We start from the raw sequence: 25,376 nt of genomic DNA on the forward strand, positions 1-25,376 counted from the left end.
GCCCCCACAAAGTTTGAGCCAAATCAAAAAATACAAATAAAATCCATTTCCGGTTTTGGTAGAGAATTGCTCATTTGTGAAATTTTCTGATATTTTAAAAATTTTGAAATCAACCTTATATTTTAAATTAGTAGAAAATTCAATATTTGACCCTTTGCAATTGATTTTTAAAGGATCAGAAAATTTCACGAATGTTTTTTAGCTTTGAAAATTGGACCATAAGATGCTGAGATATTGGCAGTAAAACATGGGAGGTTGTTGGAGTGAGACCTACAAAACTTTCATTATCCTGTTTCTTTTATCCGCTCAATTCAATGTTTCTTAGACAAGTTTATAGGATATTTTCTGAACCTGTAAAAATATCTTCTGAAATGGGAACTAAACCGCATTTTTTGTGTATTCCGAAAACTGTCCACTCTAACAACATTTCTGTATAGATTTTTTCGATTGAAAATTCAACTTCATATTTTAAAATTGTTATAAAATAATGATTGCAATTTTTTTTAAACGAGTTATATTGAAACACGAAAAAGTTACTCGAACTTATATATTTATTTAGTAATCAAGACATTTTTCAAACAAATTTCACAATTCTTAGAAAGAACAGTAATCATGTTTCAAGCGTTCTTTGATTAAACAAAAAAATAAAATTAAGAATACAATTTTAAATACAGTTATCAATACAACTTATCATACATTTTTTGCAATTTTCAGTTAAAACGAGGTATTCAAAACTAAATGTTTGCCAATTTTAAAAATACACATGGAAATTTTAAGTATTGTAAAGCTTTCGCTTTTTTTTTTTTTTTTTCAAGGATTGATTGTTTATGTTTGTAATCTGAATGAAAATAATGAGTGCTTCCATTTTTGAAGTATTTTTTTAAATTAGTTGTTAATTTTCTGGTTTGAAGGAAATTTTCAATAGTTTTATTTTTTAAATTCATCAAATAATTTTCGATTGTTGATATTAACTTTTTTATAAAGAGTTTTTTGTTTGAAATCATTCTTTAGATAAGAAAAGCCTATTATTTTAGTTTCTGGAAAAGTCTGGAATTTAAAAAGGGATTTGAGTGGTCACCCTGGAACTATGTTTTAGATCGCAAAAATTACAGATTTTGTCAAATCGAGTTCTGAAAAGTTCTAGGGTCATCTAGATATCCTTACAAATCACTGGAAAATAGAACCGTCCCGATTGGTTGAGTTATGCCCGACTTTTTTGGGGGGTTGGGAGTTGAAATGTTAAAAAAAGCCAATTACAAAAATATCAATTATCAAACACAATTTGCGATAAAGTTTAGCTTCAGTTAAACCTCATGCAAACACATGATTTTTTTATGTATGCTGTGTTATTTTATCATGAGATGAGGTGATATAGGGAAACATACAAAACACTTGTTTGTTCATTACACGAGTATTCCATTTTATTATTGCTCACTTCCTAAAACCAAGTCCACCTCCTATAATTCATCCTTAGCCACTTCATTCACCATCGACCCCGCCGGATGGTGAGCCTTCAACTTCCTCCAAAACTCAGCCCGTTCCTCCATGAAACCCTGCTCGACCGCGAAAAGCGGCTCCCGGTCGGGGTTCAAACTACCAATCCGCAGGTATGTTAGCGGAAACCGATCCGTCGGTGGCCACCGGGGCACCTTTCCACCATCGGAATCCACCGGCGTCGGATGACCCGTCCGGGCAAAGTCAACCCACAGCTTGGTGATGGCGCGGCGAACCTCAAGCTCTTCGGGGGTCGGCACGGCCGTTACAAACAGGTCCTTCGCGATTGGGAACAAAAACTGCAACTCCTCGGCGTGGCAAACCCCTGAAAGAAGAGAAAATGTTTGGTCTTCATTCCATGGCTTCCATGGTAAATTGGCTGACCAGCAGGGGTCCACTTACCGTAGTAGTTCTCCTTGCCACCCTCGAAAATCTCGGTGAAGCTGGCCGCCGTGCGCTGGGCAAACAGGTACACAAACGTGGGACCCACCGGAGTTTTCCGTCCGCCCTCCAGCCGGATGCGCAAATATTCGTCCATTCCGGCGAGGAACCAAGCGTCCGAGTAAAGCTGCCAAAAAAAGAAACTGTTAGTCGAAAGAGACCAAATGAAAAAAAGGGGGCAAACATTTAATTAAATCTCTTCCCCCTCTTCTAAGGAGAGCGAGCACCGGTGCTGGAGGTCAACGTGTAACGAAATTGGTGGACTTTTTCTTTTTTGTGGGAACAAATTTTGGACTTTTCATTTCACAAACCGGTTGGTTAGTTTGCAAAGACAAAAATGGCTCCATTGGAACCGACCTGCGAACGGAATGTGGAGGACACTAATGAAATTTTATCTGATTTCGGGGAGTCTCGCTAAACAGAAGATATGAATATTGGCTTAATCAATTCAATCTAGTGTTGTGAGGGTTCTAAGTGTTGTCAGTAAAACAAGAAATTTGGATAAAAGATATAAAAAAAGTAAGAAATACATATCAACTGCCTCTGTCAAATGACCCATTTTTGATAAAAGAACTAAAATACTCTTCAAATATTTCGTGAAGATTCAAAATCTGGTCATACCTTGTCTCAAAATGTGACCCAAGGAGATAATAACGTAGATCTGGTGACCCTGCATTAGCTATGAGCACATAAGTGAGATTTTGAACAAGAAAACATCTGTGTCTCGAATTCAAAAATTGTATGCTATAGTAATTCTCTCGGTTTTTTTAAATCGTTTTTTACATTAAAAAAATATGATTTTCAAAAACAAGTTGTCAAATGGTACACAATTTTTAAAATCTTCTATACAAATTTAGATTTTTGCAAAAAAATAACCTGAAAATAGACATAACTCGGAAAAGGTGCACATGATTCAAATTTCACTGAAAATTAAAATATATTAATTGAATAAAATTTAATTTAATTTTGAATTTTATTTCCTTATATTTAATTTATTTTATTTATTTCTCCGCCAACTCACACAGCAGTTGCCCCGACCCATCTTCGATTTGCGTGAAACTTTGTCATAAGGGGTAACTTTTGTCCCTGATCACGAAACCGAGGTCCGTTTTTTGATATCTCGTGACGGAGGGGCGGTACGACCCCTTCCATTTTGAACATGCGAAAAAAGAGGTGTTTTTCAATAATTTGCAGCCTGAAACGGTGATGAGATAGAAATTTGGTGTCAAAGGGACTTTTATGTAAAATTAGACGCCCGATTTGATGGCGTACTCAGAATTCCGAAAAAACGTATTTTTCATCGAAAAAAACACTAAAAAAGTTTTAAAAATTCTCCCATTTTCCGTTACCCGACATTAAAAAAATTTGGAGCATGTCATTTTATGGGAAATTTAATGTTCTTTTCGAATCTACATTAACCCAGAAGGGTCATTTTTTCATTTAGAACAAAATTTTTGATTTTAAAATTTCGTGTTTTTTCTAACTTTGCAGGGTTATTTTTTAGAGTAAAACAATATTCTACAAAGTTGTAGAGCAGACAATTACAAAAATGTTGATATATAGACATAAGGGGTTTGCTTATAAGCATCACGAGTTATCGCGATTTTACGAAAAAAAGTTTTGAAAAAGTTACTACTACGAAAACAATTAAATACTCAAAATTTTGACAGAATTACGTACTTCGACGGTAACATTTCAAAAGGCATCATGTACATTTTGACACTTTCTGGGTTATTGAATAATCTGAAAGTACTCCTTATAAGCTACCTCTCCACCAAAAATGAGCAAAAATTACTTCAGTAAAGTCTGTTTAATCATGATTTTAAATAAAGTAACATAAACAAAATCTCTGCCATCAGCAGTCCCTGTTTATATAGCCCTGTCAACCTGTCAAATAAAAAACTACAGAACCTCGTGACGAAAAAAAAGCAACATGAACAAAGCGCCATGTACATTCGGCGAAGAAAAACGAATCATAACAAAGCGTACCCCTCAATGACAGCAGGGTGATATAAACGTTGGTGATTTCAAAAGAAGTTATGTTTGTTTTTCTCAAATAAAATTACGGAAATAATGTTTTATTGAATTTGGATGATCAAGTATCAATAAAAGCAACGTTTTTCATCGTTTGTTATCATTAGAACATCTTATTTTGCTTTTATATTAAAATGGGAATTGAAAATGGATGTTCAACATATAAATGCGTTTTTCTCAAAAAGGATGGTGTGTACATGACGCTTTTTGAAATGTTGGCATCGACTTTTGAAAAAAATACTCAACATTTCAGTTTTTATTATACGGGTATCATACAATCGGATTTTTGCTTATATAAAACTGAAATTTATATTTAAAAAAAATTGAAAACATGTAGCGTTGTGAAAATTTTGAGTGTTTTCAAAAATTTGTGTTATTATTTTTGGATTGTATGAAAAAATCCCGAACATTTGATGCCCAATATAAAAAAAACTTGAATTATTAGTTTTTTTTTCGAAAAAAGGTGAAAAACGTGAAATTTTTTACTACATTCAAAATTTTTTGTTATAATTTTTGAATTGTATGAAAAATTCCGATCATTTGTAAAAAAAATCAATTTTTTTTTTTCGAAAATACGTAGTTTTGTGAAAATGTTGAGTATTTCACAACAAATTATTATAACTGTCGAAATGAATGAATTTAGAGTGACATACTTTATTGATGACGCCTATTGTTTTTTATATGTCATTTATTCATCAAAATTGAGTTTTAACTGAGTTTTGAATATTTGAAATTTATTCTGCCACTGTTAATAATTGTGTAGATTCGAAAGCTGTAATTTTGGAAGGAACCCAGAACTGGGCATCGGCATACGAGAGGATAAAGAGCACGATTCGGTAGTAAAATGGTACTGTGTGCGGACGGAGAGGGTAAATCCCGAAATTATCGAGAGTACTTTACTCATGGGTTCATCTTCAAAAAAAGTTCATCTGTCAAAAAAAAGTACCGGTACCGAGACTCCAACCCAAGACCTTCGGCATATTGAAACGTGCCTTTGCCGTATGGGCCACCATGGTTCGGTGACTAAGTGGTGGTCATTTGTCCATATAAGCCACTCAATATGATGAACTGTTTCAATGAACGAATGAACACGCGAGAGGACTATACTCTCGCGAAATAGCACTTTCCTCGCGTTTCTTTTCGTGAGGACTATCTTCTCGTTCTTTAACTTTGGGTGTACAAAAATGCTTGCGATGTTTTTTTTTTAATTCTGCATTGAAAATACTCAACTTTTATTAACTTCTACTTTGAATTGCATTTTCAACAGTAACAAATTTTATAAAACTTTATCTTTATTTTATACTCATGGAAAATATGATTTTTGAAGCATGCAAACAGTAATTTGTAGTCTATTTTCGATTTAAAAACATGTTTCGAGATCCACGCTTTTTTTTTAAATTCCCCTAAAAGAGCACGCAGCTAGCATAACCTAAACTCAAAAATATGAACTAATCTCAGTTGAAAGGTTTTCCAAATCTCTGAATTGCAGATGTAACATCCTGGAGCAGAACTGTGAAATTCTAATGAAACACTAATTAAAAAAATATATTTAGTATCCATGCACCATTACATGAACAGGGAATTGCTCTTTTTTATATGAAAGTAAGTCACGATTGTCATTACTTTGCCATGCTCATTTCCGAGAAATAAATGGCAATTGAGCTAATATTATCTCTAGAAAATCGGAAATTACAACGGATGCGCTGGAGTTGATTTGCCGAGCAAAGGTAGCGATTTCATTTCCCAATTTAAATTGATTTTCCAACCATCTCCTGTCTCCATCGCAAAATTCATTCCGAACAAAGCTTCGCGAAATCAATTGATATTATTGTAATTTGTTTGAGTTCCCTGCAAAGTTCCCCCCTTCACCAGAACCGCCGCCCCCACTTCACTTACGTTCGTTAGGTTCTGTTCCGTTTCCTTAATTAACTTTCGGCCGTTAAAGTAGAAGCTTCCGATCGCACCGGTAATGTCCTCGACGCGGGCCCGGTCCGGAAGGTGGTGGTTGTAGTACAGCGACACGGGCAGCGCCCGTTCCCAGTTTTCGTTCAGGCTGGCCCGCAGCTCCGACAGGTTGATGAGGGCTGTGGGGGGAGGGGGGTTGAAGAAAAAGGTGGAAATTTAGTAAAATGCGAAAGTAATGAGTGCGAAAAAAGCTGGCTCATTTTTGCACGTTTACGCGTAATGGCGTGAAAATTGTTATGGAGGCTACTTGGCACCTCTGAGGAATCAATTTCATTTTTTATAAGTCACGTTTCAATATTTTTTGTTTAAATTTTTTAGATATTAACAGTTAAGCAGTTCTTTACGGAATCGGTCTTTTTTCTTTAATTTTAATCTTTGTATTTTTTAATCCGTCTGAAACTTTTTTGGTGCTTTCGGTATGCCCAAAGAAGCCATTTTGCATCATTGATTCATTCATATAATTTTCCATACAAATTTGGCAGCTGTCCATACAAAGATGATATGTGAAAATACAACAAAAAACTGTATCTTTTGAAGGAATTTTTTGATCGCTTTGGTGTCTTGGGAAAAGTTGTAGGTATGGATAAGGACTACACTGAAAAAAATGATACACGGTAAATTTTTTTTGTGATTTTTAATTTCACTTTTTGTCAATAACACTTGATTTGCAAATAAATCATATTTTTATTTTTTTATTTTATGATATCTTTTAGAGGACATCAAATGCCAACTTTTCAGAAATTTCCAGAATGGGCAAAAAATCTTTGACCGAGTTATGATTTTTTGAATCAATACCGACTTTAAAAAAAGCGAAATATTGATCTCTTTTTAACTTCAATTTTCGATGTCAAATCGAATTTACAATCAAAAAGTACTTTAGTGAAATTTTGATAAATTGCACCGTTTTCAAGTTAATGCCATTTTTAGGTAACTCTTTTGAAAATAGTCGCAGTTATTCAATTATTTAAATTAGTGTCCATGTTTGTCCACTATTGAAAAACATATTTTTGAAAAGCTGAGAAAATTCTCAATATATTGCTTTTTTGAACTTTGTTGATACGATCCTTAGTTGCTGAGATGCCATGCAAAGGTTTAAAAACAGGAAAATTGAAGTTTTTTAAGTCTCACCCAAACAATCTACCATTTTCTAATGTCGATATCTCAACAACTAATGGTCCGATTTACAATGTTAAAACATGAAATATTTGTGAAATTTTCCGATCTTTTCGAAAACAATATTTTCAAAAAATTTAAATCAAGACTAACATTTCAAAAGGGCCAAACATTCAATATTACGCCCTTTTGAAATGTTAGCCTTGATTTAATTTTTTTGAAAATATTGTTTTCGAAAAGATCGGAAAATTTTGCGAATGTTTCATATTTTAACATTGTAAATCGGACCATTAGTTGCTGAGGTATCAACATTAGAAAATTGTGGATTGTTTGGGTGAGACTTAGAAAACATCAATTTTTCTGTTTTTAAACCATTGCATGGCAATATCTCAGTAACTAAGAAGAAGAAGAATTTTCTCAGCTTTCCAAAAATATTTTTTTCTAAGGTGGGCAAACATGGGCACTTATTTAAAAAAAAATGAATAACTGCGACTATTTTGAAAAAAGTTACCTAAAAATGGATATAACTTGAAAACGGTGCACTTTATCAAAATTTCACTGAAGTACTTTTTGATTGCAAATTTGGTTTTATATTGAACAATGAAGTGGAAATTTTTTGCGACCAATATTTCGATTTTTTGAAAAAATCTGTATGGATTCAAAAATTTATAACTCGGTCAAAGATTTTTTGCCCATTCTGGAAATTTATGAAAAGTTGGCATTTGATGTCTCCTAAAACTTATCAGAAAATAAAAAAATATAAAAATAGTGTTTTTTGCAAATCAAATTTTAGCGACAAAAAATTAAATTAAAAATCACCAAAAAAAAATTACCGTGTATCTTTTGTCAGTGTAGTCCTTATCCATAAATACAACTTTGCCGAAGACACCAAATCGATCAAAAAATTCCTTCAAAAGATACAGATTTTTTGAATTTTCATACGTCATTTTTGTATGGACAGCTGCCAAATGTGTATGGAAAATTATATGAACAAACTAATGATGCTTCTTTGGGCATACCGAAGGCACCAAAAAAGTTTCAGCAGGTTTAAAAGTAAAAAAAAATCGAATGACCGAAATCTCAGAGAATTGCTCAGTTAATTAAATCAAAAAAATTAAAAAATCTTCCAGAATAACTATGCAGATGAAGGTTAAAAATAAGCAAAAGGTCTGTAACTAATTGCTTGATAACGATAAGTACACTCTGCCTAGTTAGTCTCCACTAAACGACTCATTTGAATTCTTTCCTCTGAAACGGTTGCCATTGCAGTACCATGTGGTTTCTGCTAACCTTCGCCAGTGTCCTCTTCCCATGGCCAGTGCTAGGTAAATCGGAAGCTTTAAATTTAAAGGGCAAACAGATATCATGTGAGATCCATCTCCATTTCAGCGGCCACTTTCAATTGCACTCAATGCAAATCCACCATCAGCTGGACGGATTGCGCCCAGAACGCGACGGTCCAGGATTGCTCCGGAAAGGACGGTTCATTTAACGCCTGCTTCCGGGCAGAACTAGCGATTGTCAAACCCGCCAACTCCACCACCTTCCAGCAGGGTTGCACCACGCGGCAGAACTTTTGCACCGATTGGGACACCACCAACGTGACCGTCCGCCAGTGCTCGCTGTGTCCGCAGGGAAGCCCCCAGGAACCGTGTTCCGCCAGGGCTGGCCAGCTTAACGCGATTGATTTGGGCGACGGCGAGCAGGTGGAAATCAACGTAATGGTCACGAAACATCCCGCCATGGACGAAACGGAACAAATTGTGGCCAAAGCCCCCAATGGACAGCCGATTGTGTTTTTGTTTATGAACAACAGTGCGAATCCATCGACGGAATGGCGGCATCCGGTGGGACCTCCAAAAGTGATTGATTTTTCGAAACTGCCGGGATCGTATGAGATTTTCCCCTACGGGTGGAACGAAACGGTTACGGGTGGAGCTGAGCGGGTTGGGTTTGAAGTGTGTTTTACAGTGCTAGTGGCGATAATAACGATTGCTGTAACCAATTACTGTTGACATTTTGCGATAATAAAGCTTAAACTTAATTCGTAATTTCTGATGGATTTCTATGACTGTAAATTGATATAATTGATTATTAAACCCTTTTAATAGTAGTTTATGCAACAAGTTGCAAAAAGAGGATTTTTTCAGCACGAGTCGTACATTTATCCAACGAGGTTCACCGAGTTGGATAAATACGAAGAGTGCTGAAAAAATCAAGTTTTGCAACGAGTTCCATACAACATTTTTTGCAATTCCGAAAAACACCCATTGAGTGAAATTTTAAGTAAAATTTTCATGTATTTTGTTAATAAATCGTTTAAATAAAAAAAAAGTTGAAAAGTGTTACTTTTCGAAACAAGTGCTGAAAAGTTCAACTTTTCAGCACCCATTTCAGTGCTGAAAAGTAGAACTTTTCAGCATTTATTTTGAAAAGTGTTGCTATTCGATTCTTTTATTTTTGGTACAGAAAAGTAGGCTATTTCGTCGTTCAAGAATGACAGGAAAAATAAGTAGTTTCACGACGGAATTGCAAAAAATATATTTTGCATTTTTTTAATGCAAATTTAATATATTTTTATTTAAAGGTTTTTAAAAGGTAATCGCAACATCCTAGATGAAAACTGGGCTTGACGGTGGAAAATATATGGTTCGAAAAATCAGTGAGCAAAAAAAACCTTTTTTCAAAAAACTTAAAAATTTCAATGAAAATATGCATTTTTCTACATTAATAATCATTTGAAGCATGTTTGAAACTCGTTTAAAAATATTTTTAAATTTTAATGAAATTCAAATGTAAAGCACCCCAAAAAGATTTTTTTCCCAAAAAAATCGTCAATATTTAAATATTTTACAATTCGGCAGGTGTATGATGCATTTCAAACCACTTTTTGCATACAAATGTTGAAACTGTGAATTGCAATTTCATTTTTTTGCCTTCCTCACCTTACTGAGGAAAGGCTATAAAATCACTCGAAAAATAAAACTTCTTTATTCGACCTCGTAGACCCACCTTCACGTATATCTATCGCCAAATCAAATTGTCTGTAATTGCGTGTGTATGTCTGTAAGTCCGTGCACCGAAAAATATGCACACGATTATCTCCGGACTGGCTTAACCGATTTGGACCGTTCATTCGATCCGTCTTGGGGTCCCACAAGACCCTAGATAATATTATGAAGTTTAGAAAAGTACTTCAAAAGTTATGCTAAAAAAACGATTTTAACAAAAGTCCGGAAGATTGTAAGAATGTTATACATTTTTAGACGAAGTTGACTTTATAGCTGTCGGCCACCATTGCTAGTACCAACCACTAGTGTCTTCATTTTTATCTACAAGGACTTCGCCGCCCTGGGCTCCTAAATGTATGAAAGTATGGCACGGAGCGACGGCGCCGAATACCCATATTTACACAAAGAATTTTAGAGCGCCCGCCGCGGGATTCGAACCGGCGACCTCTGGATTGTGAATCCAGAGCGCGGTCCGATTGATCCACACGGGCGGGACTTTTTTTAGAAATGTTTTTAAAAGACCTTTCCAATGAGCCTGAAACACCGAAGATCTGATAGCCATATCAAAAGTTATTAGCACTTAAGTGGTATTTATACACTATAAAGAGGCCGGATCTCGGATATTTCGTTAAATGATGTTCGGGTCCATTATGCGACCCGTCGTCAGTTAGATAATTGAAAGACCTTTCAAATGAGTCTAAAACATCAAAGTTATGATAACCCTATCAAAAGTTATATGCACTTAAGTGTTGTTTATACACACAGATATTTTGATAAAAACGCTGTCCGGATCTATCATGTGACCCATCGATAGATGGGTAATAAAAAAACCTTACCGACAAGCCAAAAAGATTGAAGATATGGCAACACTATCAAAAGTTATGAGCACTTAAGTGTAAATATAACACTTATCAGAGGCTGGATCTCAGATATTTTGATGAAAACGTTGTCCGGATCTATCATGCGCACTATCGTTGGATAGGTCATCAAAAGACCTTACCGATGAGCCAAAAAGATTGAAGATCTGAAAACCCTATCGAAAGAAATGAGTAATTAAGCTTAATACATTAAACATGTTAAGGGGGAATGATGCAATTCTGAATGAAGATATTCACTATATGAATGTGAGGAAAGAACCAACCACCTAAAGATGCAATGTTTTTTTTTATTTGCAGCGGCCTAAAAAAAATTACAAGGCATGGTTTCAACATTTAAATGAAAAAAATCATTTAAAATACAGTTAACACCTGCCTGTTTATTTTGCAATCATTTTTCAAAATATCTAAGCATCCACAATTTTTTTTTTGCCGAAAAAACGGACAACGGAATTTCACAAAAATTCAAAATATTGTTGATAAATATGATTTTAAACGGAGGAAAATGCATTTCGAAATGTTTTTAGTTAATTAGACTTCTAACTCCATTAAAAATTAAAAAAAAATGTTGCTAAAAACACTTTTCCCTACATTTGAATCATTTGGAAATTTGATTTAAATTTGCCAAAAAAATACCCCGCTCATTCCTTATTGAATTTCTATATTTTTGTATACCTCCTCAAGCAATGTTGAGTAACTAAAACTTATTTTTTTTCAGTTTTAATATTTTTTTAAAGTTATTGATTACTGCATTTACGAGAAACAAAAACAGTATAATTGTATAGAATTTTAAATAAGATTAAACAAAAAATATTTTTCGCAGGTTTTCTCATTCATTCACTTTAATAATTAAATATATCTGAGAATTCTCAAAAAAAATCGCAAATCGACTTTTCACTGTATTTGTTTAACTGTATAAACATTGACCATGTCTTAATAAACCATTTTGCATTATTAGTTTCTTCATACAAGTCTCCATGCGAATTTGAGGGCAGTCCTTAAAAATATTCGAAAATATGTGTTTCGAGGAGAAGGAATTTTCTGATAGATTTGGTATCTTCTGCAAAGTTGTAGGTTGTAGTTGTAGTCTAAATAAAAACTATTTTTATTTTTATTTTATTGAATAGCTTTTTATCAAAAAAAAAAAAACATTGTTTTGCATGTTTTGGTGAACACAAAGTGCCACATTTTAAGCTATAGGGTGTGACGGACGATTTGTTATTGGTCAAGCATTTTTTTTTTTTGTTTTAAATAGTGTTATTTGGAAAGTATTTAAAATGCTCAAACAAAACTTAATCGAAAGTACTTTTGTAAAATTTGATAAAGTAAACCTTTTTTGAGTTATAGCCATTTTTAAGGTAAAATTTCAACAAAATTGTCCTTTTTTAATTTAAAAAAAAAACAGTGTGCATCCTTATCCTGCATTGAAACAATATATTCAAAAACCTGAAAAATATTCTACAATTTTGCAAAGAATGAAAATTACCAAAAATGATTTTTTTAATAGTTCCACCCAAAAAAAAACGAAACTATTGGCACTACGCCCCCCGGGGCATGGCCTTCCTCTAACGTGGGATTTCTGCTCCAGCGCCTCTGACGAGACAGGAGAAACCGGGACCGACGTTTTACTTCACCATCCGATAGAAGCTCAGTGGATAAGGCGGGAATCCACCCAATTGACCCTCAATTTTCAGTCGATGATATCTTGGAAATCATTGATCAGATTTCTAATGTTAAAAAGTAAAACATGTGTGACATTTTTTCAACTCCTTAAAAATAGTAGTTTATGCAACAAGTTACAAAAAAACAACGGAATTGCAAAAAAAAATATTTTCGACTTTTTAAATCATGATTTACATTGCAAACGGGCTTAAACTTAGTTTAGCCCTTTTGAAATGAAAGTCCAATTTTAAAAAATCTAAAATGCAAAACAAAAAAAAATTACTGTTCGAATAAACAACGCAATTTTGAAAGATTGTTACGAAAGATAAAAATAGTATCTCGATGCCTCTGTGCCCTTTTGTACTAAGCTTGCTGGTTTTCCTATCTAGTTAGCATAAGAAAGCACAGAGGCATCGATCTGTCAAAAGCATTGTTGGAATTCGAGCGAGAAGAAGGAAAGCATTTCTCGCTCGCGAACGAGGGAGAGAACTTGTAGTACTTCTCTCTTCTCGCTCGCGCTCGCATTTTCGTTCGCGTTCTCGCTCTCGCCGCGAGCGCCTCGTGCTAGACGTTCGTCCCAAGCTAGAAATTTGTTTATCAGGCTTATGAATACGAACCAGGCGATGGTATAGAGGTGTAACTTCAATCGCTGTGTTGTTTTTTGTTCGTTTCTAACACGTTCAACTTCTCGCGAACGGGCAATTCTGGCTCGCGAGAAAGCCCGTTCGCGAGCGGAGGAGAGCACGGGAAATCGGTGAGTTTCTCTCGGCAGCTCGAGACTCGCGGCGAGAACTCGAGAGAGAGAAAATTTTCTCGCGAGAGCGCAATAATACCAACACTGGTCAAAAGGAAACAAAAAAATACTCACAGGCACTCTTCAGCGCTCCCTCGTCCAGCGTCAGCCCGGTCATCCAAGGTAGACCAAGCGCGTGCGGTTCGTACTCATCGCGGGGATGTTTGGTGATGAACGCCCCCGGGAGATCCGGCTCCACCACCGGCGGAAACGGTATCATCGGATCGGTGTCCCAGGTCTAAAATTCCAAATCAGTGTTAATTTATTTGAAATTTTACTGATTGTTCAGGGAAAACTCACAAAGAACCCGTAGAATGCCTTGGTAACTTCCGCCGCCGGAACCTGTCGCAGACAATCCATCATCTCGGCAAACTTTCCTTCCTTTCCTTGGGGACATTTTAGCATCTCACCCAGTTCAACGGACCTCTTGCGAGCCACTCCAGTGTGCGCAGGTTGCGCCCACGCATCCAGATTAACTCCGGACTGCGAAATTACCCGATGGAACAGCCCCTTCGACATTGGTGACATCATATGGTAAGTTCCACTAGCTCCACCGGCACTTTCCCCAAAGATCGTAACCGAGTCCGGATCACCCCCAAAGGCGGCAATGTTGTCCCGAATCCACCGCAGAACCAGATTCTGATCCTTGAGACCGTTGTTCCCGGGGCAGTCCTCCTGTTCGGTGCTCAGGAACCCAAGTGGTCCCAACCGGAAGTTGGCTCCAACGTACACCACGTCATGATCCAGCAGGAAGTCCGGTCCGTAGAACATCCTGTTTCCGGAACCGCACTGCCAGCCACCGCCGTGGAAGAACACCATCACCGGAAGTGGACCCACCTGCGCAGGTCGCTCCGGAACGTACACGTTCAACTGCAGGCAGTCCTCGACGCCGGAGATGTCCATGTCACGCCGGTAGGGGTCGCGTTGGCTGCAGAGGGGCGCATCGGTTAGGGCGGTCCTAACACCTGTCCAGTCACCGAACGGAAGGGGGGCCTGTGGATGAAGTGGGCAGAGAAATAAATAACTCTGATTAGTTCAGGGCGGCAGCAGCTAACAGTTTAAAATGCAGTTAAAAAAGCTAAATCAACACCAATTAGCATAAATTTCACAAGGCAATTCACGAGTTCTCGGGTGTTCATGGGTAGAGAAATATATCTGAATTGATTTGAAGCTCGTCCATTAAAGTGGTAACAATGGTTTTCAATAACTTCAACTAAAATGAGGCCCCTTTTATGGGCGACCCCCATACTGCAAGGAAACTAGTCAAGCGGCCTGGCACTTTTAATTTAATGAATAATAATTATATTTCAACCTAGACCGTGTTTGGCCACCATTCCACCAGTGGTGACAATTTGAGCAATGCATTGGTGGCGATGGCACCCCACAGAGTGCACAAGTACAGGTATGAAAACGCGCATTGCAATTTATGTACTTGAGTGTGTGTGGATTTAAACCAGAACATCGGGGAGCGAAATCGAATTTCGAGCGAGTTGAGCGACCAGACGCGAGTAATGAATAAGTTTTGTGTTTTTATTCATGAAATGCCTGCAAAAGTAATGCTTAGTGAATTGAGTTATTATGACAAGGTAAAATGCTCAACGAAGGCGTTGATTTACTTGCTAGAACTCACTGGGTTTCGGGTTTCACTTGACTTTTCGTTGTTTTTTTATTGTTTTGTAGTATTTTTGAAAGTCTGTTTTATGTTTAACTTGCTTTTCCGATATGTTAAAGTCTTTTTTATAACGGTCAAACATTATCATAATTTTTTTTCCGTAAATGAACACTATTGAACATTGAACAGTCACTTGAAGTTTTTTTTTTTACAATTAAAATCATTGTTTGCAGCATATACAAAATTAAAACCTGCATAAAATTAAACAGTGCTCAAAACTGGTCTAAAACGTGATTGCCGAGCAATAAACACGTTTTAGACCAGTTTTTAGGACGCTGTATCTTTAAATTTTAGAGAATTTTCTCAACTTTAACGCTGTTGTGTTGGTTTGAAAAAAGTAGTAAGGTGAGGAAGGCAAAAAGTATTTTTTCCGTGTAGGGGTCATCTATAAACCGTGTGAGGGAGGGTGTTGGCGATTGTTTGGCGATTGAACAATTGTCTGCTTTTCCTCGTTTTTAAATTTTGATTTTTATCATTTTTATATAAAAATGATAAAAATCAAAATTTAAAAACGAGGAAAAGCAGACAATTGTTCATTGATTGAAAAAAAACCAAAATAATTTTTTTTCGAGATTTTTTGTGAAATATCGAAAATGTAGTAAAACAAAAATTTAATACTTATTTTTAATGCAAAATTAAGATGTAATCGAAAATTACATAACGTCTGTTGTGTGCTATCTTGTTACAACGACCATATAGTTTTAGTCAAAAAAATCGATTTTTAAAGTTTGATGATAAATATTTTCAAAACTATGAATGATAAAGCCAAACTTTTTGAAGCAATCGGTTCGTATACTATCGCTTAACAAACGCTCCAAGTTCCAACTAATTTGGTAACACCAGTTAAAAGATACAGTAAATTATGTAAACAAAATCTGAAAAGCACGTGTCACAAATGTGCTTTGAAAGTAAAATTGTACTACGTGTCACAAGTGTGCACAGAATTCCCATACAAACTAAAATAGGCTTAAATCAATAGTTTAACCGACTTAATCAGTATATTTTCAAAAACAAAAGATTGCATTGTCTTTAGAAAGTGTGTATCAACAAATCAAAATAAACATGAAACAAGCAAAATTTACCACATTTTCCAACAACATGTATGACGTGTCACAAGTGTGCACGATCATTTTGATGATAAATTGGTCTAAGTCACAAGTTTGTATTGCGATATCCGGGAAACGGAAGCGAGTTCCCAAAATCGGGTTTAATGCACCTTGTAGTGTTTGTTAAGTATAGCAAAACGTCATTTTCGACCAAAATGGTCTGTGTCACAAGATAGCACACAGCAGCCGATAACACATTTTTCCATGAAATGCAGCGTTTTAAATTTAATGGATTTATTTTATTTAGATATTCATCCTTTTTCAGTGATGAGGCTTGAATTCAAACTTTGATGATGCTTTTTTTTTGTTGAAATGTTACAAAATATCATGAATGTGTAATTTTTATCACTTAAAAAACCGGTCAATCGTTTTTTTGTAACTGTTTCTTTTCTTTAAACTTTGAACTATTGGAATTTGTTTGAAATTATCTATACAACATTTAAGACTAGGACAACTATGAGCACCATTAAAAAAAATTAAAAATGGTATCAAATTTTACATGGTGGTACACCTTACAAAAAAAAAATCTGTGAAATACTTTTTTAATTTTCAATAAGTCATTTCGCCCCAACTGTACACAAATTCGAAATCAACTTATTCTGATCATGCTCAAATTAAGCAGAGCTGTTTATGCTATTGACCAGAGTTGCTAGGTTGCCTGATAAATCTGGAAATGCCAGATTTTTCTAGTGTCTGCCAGAATTAAGAATCGCCCTTCATGGTGCCAGATATTGTCAGATTTTGCCAGATTTATCCCGGCTCGTTTTGAACTACTTTTTGGTTAAAATGAAAGAATTTAGCTGAAAAATAATGTTTTTTCTGATAGAACATAAAAAAAAAACACATTTTTGAGACCATGACATCAGTTAACCCATCTGAAATCTACAATCTTTTGAATTTATTTAGATCCTCCTTCCCCTTCATCATTCAGAATTATTTGATTTCAGTTCACCAGATTTTTCCAGATTTTTATTCGATACTTTGCCAATTTTTTTCAAATTTTGACCTGGTAACTCTGCTATTGACACATTCAAGAATCCCGAATTTGAGCAAGATCGGACCGCACCTTCTTTTTGGACACCAGCCCAAAATTAAGTTTTACGATTTTCGTCATTCTTAAAAAAATGGATTTTAAATGGCCATATCTTGGAAACAAAAAATGAGCTGCAAAATTCGTCGGCTTTTTTTTAAAGGAAATTGATTGCTAAATTGAATGACGTCATCAGATCTTCGATTTTTTTTATCAAACTTTGGTGCATATTGTGCAACTGAAAACTTTGCATGCAATTTTCTCAGTATACATGCGATTTATTTTCACCGTCGTGTCCCCAGACTATTTTACATAAGAATCATGTTTTTTCTTGATGTTGCAGGATTTACATACAACACGATGTATTATGTGCATTTTTGCATAACTTTCCATTTTTCTGATTTGTGTACAATTATGTTTTGCCTTTGCTGGCTTATAGCTAAAAAGTTGCCTTTATTTATCCTCCAAACCATATAAAAAAAATTGAAAAAAGTATGATGCGAAAATCGACTTCTATGTCAGGAATTCCGTTCTCAAGATACAGATTCTATTATATTTGGATATCATTTTTTTATGGACGGCTGTCATCGGTTAAATTAATTAAAGTCGCAACTTTTGGTACCCTAACATGTATATGTCATTGCTGAAATTTTGAAGTTATCGCAGTTTTAGTGAAAAAGTTGATTTTTTGCCGATTTCGTCATTTTCCTGTTTTTGCGCGTGGCGCGTCGAAAAACCCAGTTTTTATTTTGAAAAAACCATTTCTCGGAAACGTACAGTTCAACATCGCAAATTTTTTGATATGTTATATGAAATTTTCCGAGGATTCCGATAAAAATATTTGGTCCAGACACGGTCAAAACGCCACTTAAAGTTTTCATAGGACTTTTTCACATGTTAACACTCCTCCGTCCAAGGCGGAAAAAAAGTTGGAACGCTAACTTCAACTCGCTGGTTCTCAGCCAAAACTCAACCAATCTGGATGATTCCTTTTTCCAGAGATTTGTACGGATCTCCAGATGAGCCTAGAACTTTGCAGATCTCGATTTGATCAATCCTCTAATAACTACGACTAAATTAGTCGGAGCAACTTTTTTTCCGCGTGTATTTCCGAAAAGCGACTCAAGCGGGAACATTTTTGCTACGCTGCAAAAACACAATAACTTTGCTAAAATGTTAGCAAAACCCATAAAATTATATATCAAAATTTCCGTTATGATCTCAGGATTATGATGAACTTCTCAAATTTCCATTATTTTCACAAAAAAAATCACAAAACTACGTAAAACTACAGAAAAAATAAAAATGCCTCATTTTATGACTAGATCTTTATGGTAAAATCATTGATTTCATTGATTTTTTTATGAAAATGTTTCAAATGATCTAAATTATATGTTTCCGAATCATTCTGAGTGTGTTTTTTCCTGAATACTACAAAGTTTTACCAAAACTACGTAAAATACAGAAAATTTGATACATTCCTTTAGAACTTTATTTGCTTCATGATAAAATTATGATTTATTTTATGAAAATGTTTCAAATGATCTAAATTACAAGTTTCCGAATTATTCTGAGTGTGATTCTTACTGAGTACTACAAAATTTTACCAAAACTACGTAAAATACAGAAAATTTGATATTTTCCTTTAGAACTTTATTTGCTTCATGATAAAATTATGATTTATTTTATGAAAATGTTTCAAATGATCTAAATTACAAGTTTCCGAATTATTCTGAGTGTGATTCTTCCTGAATACTAAAAAATTCTCCCAAAACTACGTAAAATACAGAAAATTTGATACTTTCCTTTAGAACTTTATTTGCTTCATGGTAAAATCATTGATTTATTTTATGAAAATGTTTCAAATGATCTAAATTACAAGTTTCCAAATTATTCTGAGTGTGATTCTTCCTGAATACTAAAAAATTCTACCAAAACTACGTAAAATACAGAAAATTTGATACTTTCCTTTAGAACTTTATTTGCTTCATGATAAAATCATTGATTTAGTTTGTGAATATGTTTCAAATGATCTTAATTACAAGTTTCCGAATTATTCTGAGTGTGATTCTTCCTGAGTACTACAAAATTTTTCCAAAACAACGTAAAATACAGAAAATTTGATACATTCCTTTAGAACTTTATTTGCTTCATGATAAATTCATTGATTTATTTTATGAAAATGTTTCAAATGATCTAAATTACAAGTTTCCGAATTATTCTGAGTGTGATTCTTCCTGAATACTAAAAAATTCTCCCAAAACTACGTAAAATACAGAAAATTTGATACTTTCCTTTAGAACTTTATTTGCTTCATGGTAAAATCATTGATTTATTTTATGAAAATGTTTCAAATGATCTAAATTACAAGTTTCCAAATTATTCTGAGTGTGATTCTTCCTGAATACTAAAAAATTCTACCAAAACTACGTAAAATACAGAAAATTTGATACTTTCCTTTAGAACTTTATTTGCTTCATGATAAAATCATTGATTTAGTTTGTGAATATGTTTCAAATGATCTTAATTACAAGTTTCCGAATTATTCTGAGTGTGATTCTTACTGAGTACTACAAAATTTTACCAAAACTACGTAAAATACAGAAAATTTGATATTTTCCTTTAGAACTTTATTTGCTTCATGATAAAATTATGATTTATTTTATGAAAATGTTTCAAATGATCTAAATTACAAGTTTCCGAATTATTCTGAGTGTGATTCTTCCTGAATACTAAAAAATTCTACCAAAACTACGTTAAATACAGGAAGTTTGATACCTTCCTTTAGAACTTTATTTGCTTCATGATAAAATCATTGATTTATTTTATGAAAATGTTTCAAATGATCCAAATTATAAGTTTCCGAATTATTCTGAGTGTGATTCTTCCTGAATACTGAAAAATTCTACCAAAACTACGTAAAATACAGAAAATTTGATACATTCCTTTAGAACTTTATTTGCTTCATGATAAATTCATTGATTTATTTTATGAAAATGTTTCAAATGATCTAAATTATAAGTTTCCGAATTATTCTGAGTGTGATTCTTCCTGAATACTAAAAAATTCTACCAAAACTACGTTAAATACAGGAAGTTTGATACCTTCCTTTAGAACTTTATTTGCTTCATGATAAAATCATTGATTTATTTTATGAAAATGTTTCAAATGATCCAAATTATAAGTTTCCGAATTATTCTGAGTGTGATTCTTCCTGAATACTGAAAAATTCTACCAAAACTACGTAAAATACAGAAAATTTGATACATTCCTTTAGAACTTTATTTGCTTCATGATAAAATCATTGATTTATTTTATGAAAATGTTTCAAATGATCTAAATTACAAGTTTCCGAATTATTCTGAGTGTGATTCTTCCTGAATACTAAAAAATTCTCCCAAAACTACGTAAAATACAGAAAATTTGATACTTTCCTTTAGAACTTTATTTGCTTCATGATAAAATTATGATTTATTTTATGAAAATGTTTCAAATGATCTAAATTACAAGTTTCCGAATTATTCTGAGTGTGATTCTTACTGAGTACTACAAAATTTTACCAAAACTACGTAAAATACAGAAAATTTGATACCTTCCTTTAGAACTTTATTTGCTTCATGAATACTACAAAATATCACCAAAACTACGTAAAATACAGAAAATTTGATACTTTCCTTTAGAACTTTATTTGCTTTATGATAAAATCATTGATTTATTTTATGAAAATGTTTCAACTGATCTAAATTACAAGTTTCCGAATTATTCTGAGTGTGATTCTTCCTGAATACTACAAAATTCTACCAAAACTACGTAAAATACAGAAAATTTGATACTTTCCTTTAGAACTTTATTTGCTTCATGATAAAATCATTGATTTATTTTATGAAAATGTTTCAAATGATCTAAATTACAAGTTTCCGAATTATTCTGAGTGTGATTCTTCCTGAATACTGAAAAATTCTCCCAAAACTACGTAAAATACAGAAAATTTGATACATTCCTTTAGAACTTTATTTGCTTCATGATAAAATCATTGATTTATTTTATGAAAATGTTTCAAATGATCTAAATTACAAGTTTCCGAATTATTCTGAGTGTGATTCTTCCTGAATACTAAAAAATTCTCCCAAAACTACGTAAAATACAGAAAATTTGATACTTTCCTTTAGAACTTTATTTGCTTCATGATAAAATTATGATTTATTTTATGAAAATGTTTCAAATGATCTAAATTACAAGTTTCCGAATTATTCTGAGTGTGATTCTTACTGAGTACTACAAAATTTTACGTAAAATACAGAAAATTTGATACCTTCCTTTAGAACTTTATTTGCTTGATGATAAAATCATTGATTTATTTTATGAAAATGTTTCAAATGATCCAAATTATAAGTTTCCGAATTATTCTGAGTGTGTTTCTTCCTGAATACTACAAAATATCACCAAAACTACGTAAAATACAGAAAATTTGATACTTTCCTTTAAAACTGTATTTGCTTCATGATAAAATCTCTGATTTATTTTATGAAAATGTTTCAAATGATCTAAATTACAAGTTTCCGAATTATTCTGAGTGTGATTCTTCCTGAATACTAAAAAATTCTACCAAAACTACGTAAAATACAGAAAATTTGATACTTTCCTTTAGAACTTTATTTGCTTCATGATAAAATCATTGATTTATTTTATGAAAATGTTCCAAATGATCTAAATTACAAGTTTCCGAATTATTCTGAGTGTAATTCTTCCTGAATACTAAAAAATTCTCCCAAAACTACGTAAAATACAGAAAATTTGATACTTTCCTTTAGAACTTTATTTGCTTCATGATAAAATCATTGATTTATTTTATGAAAATGTTTCAAATGATCTAAATTACAAGTTTCCGAATTATTCTGAGTGTGATTCTTCCTGAATACTAAAAAATTCTACCAAAACTACGTTAAATACAGGAAGTTTGATACCTTCCTTTAGAACTTTATTTGCTTCATGATAAAATCATTGATTTATTTTATGAAAATGTTTCAAATGATCCAAATTATAAGTTTCCGAATTATTCTGAGTGTGATTCTTCCTGAATACTGAAAAATTCTACCAAAACTACGTAAAATACAGAAAATTTGATACATTCCTTTAGAACTTTATTTGCTTCATGATAAAATCATTGATTTATTTTATGAAAATGTTTCAAATGATCTAAATTACAAGTTTCCGAATTATTCTGAGTGTGATTCTTCCTGAATACTAAAAAATTCTCCCAAAACTACGTAAAATACAGAAAATTTGATACTTTCCTTTAGAACTTTATTTGCTTCATGATAAAATTATGATTTATTTTATGAAAATGTTTCAAATGATCTAAATTACAAGTTTCCGAATTATTCTGAGTGTGATTCTTACTGAGTACTACAAAATTTTACCAAAACTACGTAAAATACAGAAAATTTGATACCTTCCTTTTGAACTTTATTTGCTTCATGATAAAATCATTGATTTATTTTATGAAAATGTTTCAAATGATCTAAATTACAAGTTTCCGAATTATTCTGAGTGTAATTCTTCCTGAATACTAAAAAATTCTACCAAAACTACGTAAAATACAGAAAATTTGATACTTTCCTTTAAAACTTTATTTGCTTCATGATAAAATCTCTGATTTATTTTATGAAAATGTTTCAAATGATCTAAATTACAAGTTTCCGAATTATTCTGAGTGTGATTCTTCCTGAATACTAAAAAATTCTACCAAAACTACGTAAAATACAGAAAATTTGATACTTTCCTTTAGAACTTTATTTGCTTCATGATAAAATCATTGATTTATTTTATGAAAATGTTTCAAATGATCTAAATTACAAGTTTCCGAATTATTCTGAGTGTAATTCTTCCTGAATACTAAAAAATTCTCCCAAAACTACATAAAATACAGAAAATTTGATACTTTCCTTTAGAACTTTATTTGCTTCATGATAAAATCATTGATTTATTTTATGAAAATGTTTCAAATGATCTAAATTACAAGTTTCCGAATTATTCTGAGTGTGATTCTTACTGAGTACTACAAAATTTTACCAAAACTACGTTAAATACAGAAAATTTGATACATTCCTTTAGAACTTTATTTGCTTCATGATAAAATCATTGATTTATTTTATGAAAATGTTTCAAATGATCTAAATTACAAGTTTCCGAATTATTCTGAGTGTGATTCTTACTGAGTACTACAAAATTTTACCAAAACTACGTAAAATACAGAAAATTTGATACCTTCCTTTAGAACTTTATTTGCTTCATGATAAAATCATTGATTTAGTTTATGAAAATGTTTCAAATGATCCAAATTATAAGTTTCCGAATCATTCTGAGTGTGATTCTTCCTGAATACTACAAAATATCACCAAAACTACGTAAAATACAGAAAATTTCACAGTTCTGTAAAAAAATCATCTGTTGTAGGAAAATTTGATAAATTTTTTTATGAAAATCTTTCAAAACACCCATGAGCAAGTCACTGAGATTTCGGTCATTTTATTTTTTGTTTTTTTAATCCGGCTGAAACTATTTTGGTGCCTTCGGTATGCCCAAAGAAGCCATTTTGCATCATTAGTTCGTTCATATAATTTTTCATACAAATTTGTCAGCTGTTCATACAAAAATGATATTCGAAAATTCAAAAATCTGTATCATTTGATGAAATTTTTTGATTGGTTTGGTGTCTTCGGCAAAGTTGTAGGTATGGAAATAGACTACACTGAAAAAAAGTTATACACGGTAAACAAAAATTTGGTGATTTTCAATTTCACTTTTTGTCACTAAAACTTGATTTGCAAAAGACACTATTTTTATTTTTTTTTTATTTTCTGATATGTTTTAGAGGACTTCAAATGCCAACTTTTCAGAAATTTACAGAATGGGCAAAAAAAAATCTTTGACCGAGTTATACATTTTGAATCAATATAGATTTAAAAAAAAATCGAAACATTCGTCGCAAAAATGTTTCATCTTCATTTATCGATGTAAAATCGAATTTTCAATCTTAAAATATGTTAGTGATTTTTTTATATAGTGCACCGTTTTCAAGTTATAGTCATTTTTAGGTAACTTTTTTGAAAAGAAGTCGCAGTTGTTCATTTTTAAAATTAGTGCCCATATTTTTGAAAAGCTGAGAAAATTTTCTATATTTTTGAACTTTGTTGATACGACCCTTAGTTGCTGAGATATTGCCATTCAAAGGTTAAAAAACAGGAAAATTCATGTTTTCTAAGTCTCACCCAAACAACCCACCATTTTCTAATGTCGATATCTCAGCAACTAATGGTCCGATTTACAATGTTGGAATATGAAACATTTATGAAATTTTTCGATCTTTTCGAAAAAAATATTTTCAAAAATTTAAAATCAAGACTAACATTTCAAAAGGGTATAATATTGAATGTTAGGCCCTTTTAAAAATATTTTCAGCTTTTCAAAAATATTTTTTTCAAATGTGGGCAAACATGGGCACTTATTTAAAAAAATGAATAACTGCGACTTTTTTTCAAAAAAGTTACCTAAAAATAGCTTGACTTGAAAACTTGCACTTTATAAAAAAAATCACTGAAGCTCTTTTCGATTGCAAATTCGATTTTACATCGAAAAATGAAGATGAAAGTTTTTTGGGAACAATATTTCGATTTGTTGAAAAAATCTGTATTGCTTCAAAAAATCATAGCTCGGTCAAAGATGTTTTGTCCATTCTGGAAATTTCTGAAAAGTTGGCATTTGATATCCTCTAAAACATATCAAAACATAAAAAAAATAAAAATAGTGTTTTTTTTGCAAATCAAGTTTTAGTGACAAAAAGTGAAATAAAAAATCACCAAATTTTTTTTTTCTGTAGAGAACTGCTCCCATACAATAAGTTTCCAAAACAATGCTCTACATTCTAATACCAACATAAAATTATAAAAATTATAAAACTTTCTGTATTTTACGAAGTTTTGGTAATTTATTTTTAGTATTCAGGAAGAAACGCACTGAGAATGATTCAGGAACTTATAATTTAGATCATTTGAAAAAGCATTATGAAATAAATCAATGATTTTACCATGAAGCAAATAAAGTTCTAAAGGGACCATCCATAAACCACGTGGACACTTTTTTGGTAATCTCGAACCCCCCCCCCCTCTTCGTGGACAATT

General features: G+C 32.8%; 2 protein-coding genes across 2 annotated transcripts in view; one reads left to right on the forward strand and one right to left on the reverse strand.

Moving 5' to 3' along the window:
- Positions 1-1,407: 1,407 nt before the first annotated feature.
- Positions 1,408-25,376, reverse strand: part of LOC120413689 (venom carboxylesterase-6) — a 56,301-nt gene continuing 32,332 nt past the window's right edge. The window contains exons 2-6 of the mRNA XM_039574616.2: positions 13,689-14,381; positions 13,464-13,626; positions 5,866-6,053; positions 1,897-2,062; positions 1,408-1,819 (exon numbers count right to left, since the gene is read on the reverse strand). Of these exons, the coding sequence (XP_039430550.1) occupies positions 1,458-1,819; positions 1,897-2,062; positions 5,866-6,053; positions 13,464-13,626; positions 13,689-14,381 (1,572 nt within the window). The 3' untranslated portion in view covers positions 1,408-1,457. The remainder of the gene's footprint in view (positions 1,820-1,896; positions 2,063-5,865; positions 6,054-13,463; positions 13,627-13,688; positions 14,382-25,376) is intronic.
- LOC120413690 (uncharacterized) lies at positions 8,306-9,101 on the forward strand. The gene is made up of 2 exons (XM_039574617.2): positions 8,306-8,372; positions 8,437-9,101. The coding sequence occupies exons 1-2, from the start codon at positions 8,321-8,323 to the stop codon at positions 9,060-9,062; spliced, it is 678 nt and encodes a 225-aa protein (XP_039430551.1). The 5' UTR covers positions 8,306-8,320; the 3' UTR covers positions 9,063-9,101.

The sequence above is a fragment of the Culex pipiens genome, chromosome 3, assembly GCF_016801865.2.
Source record: "Culex pipiens pallens isolate TS chromosome 3, TS_CPP_V2, whole genome shotgun sequence".
Lineage (NCBI taxonomy): Eukaryota > Metazoa > Arthropoda > Insecta > Diptera > Culicidae > Culex > Culex pipiens.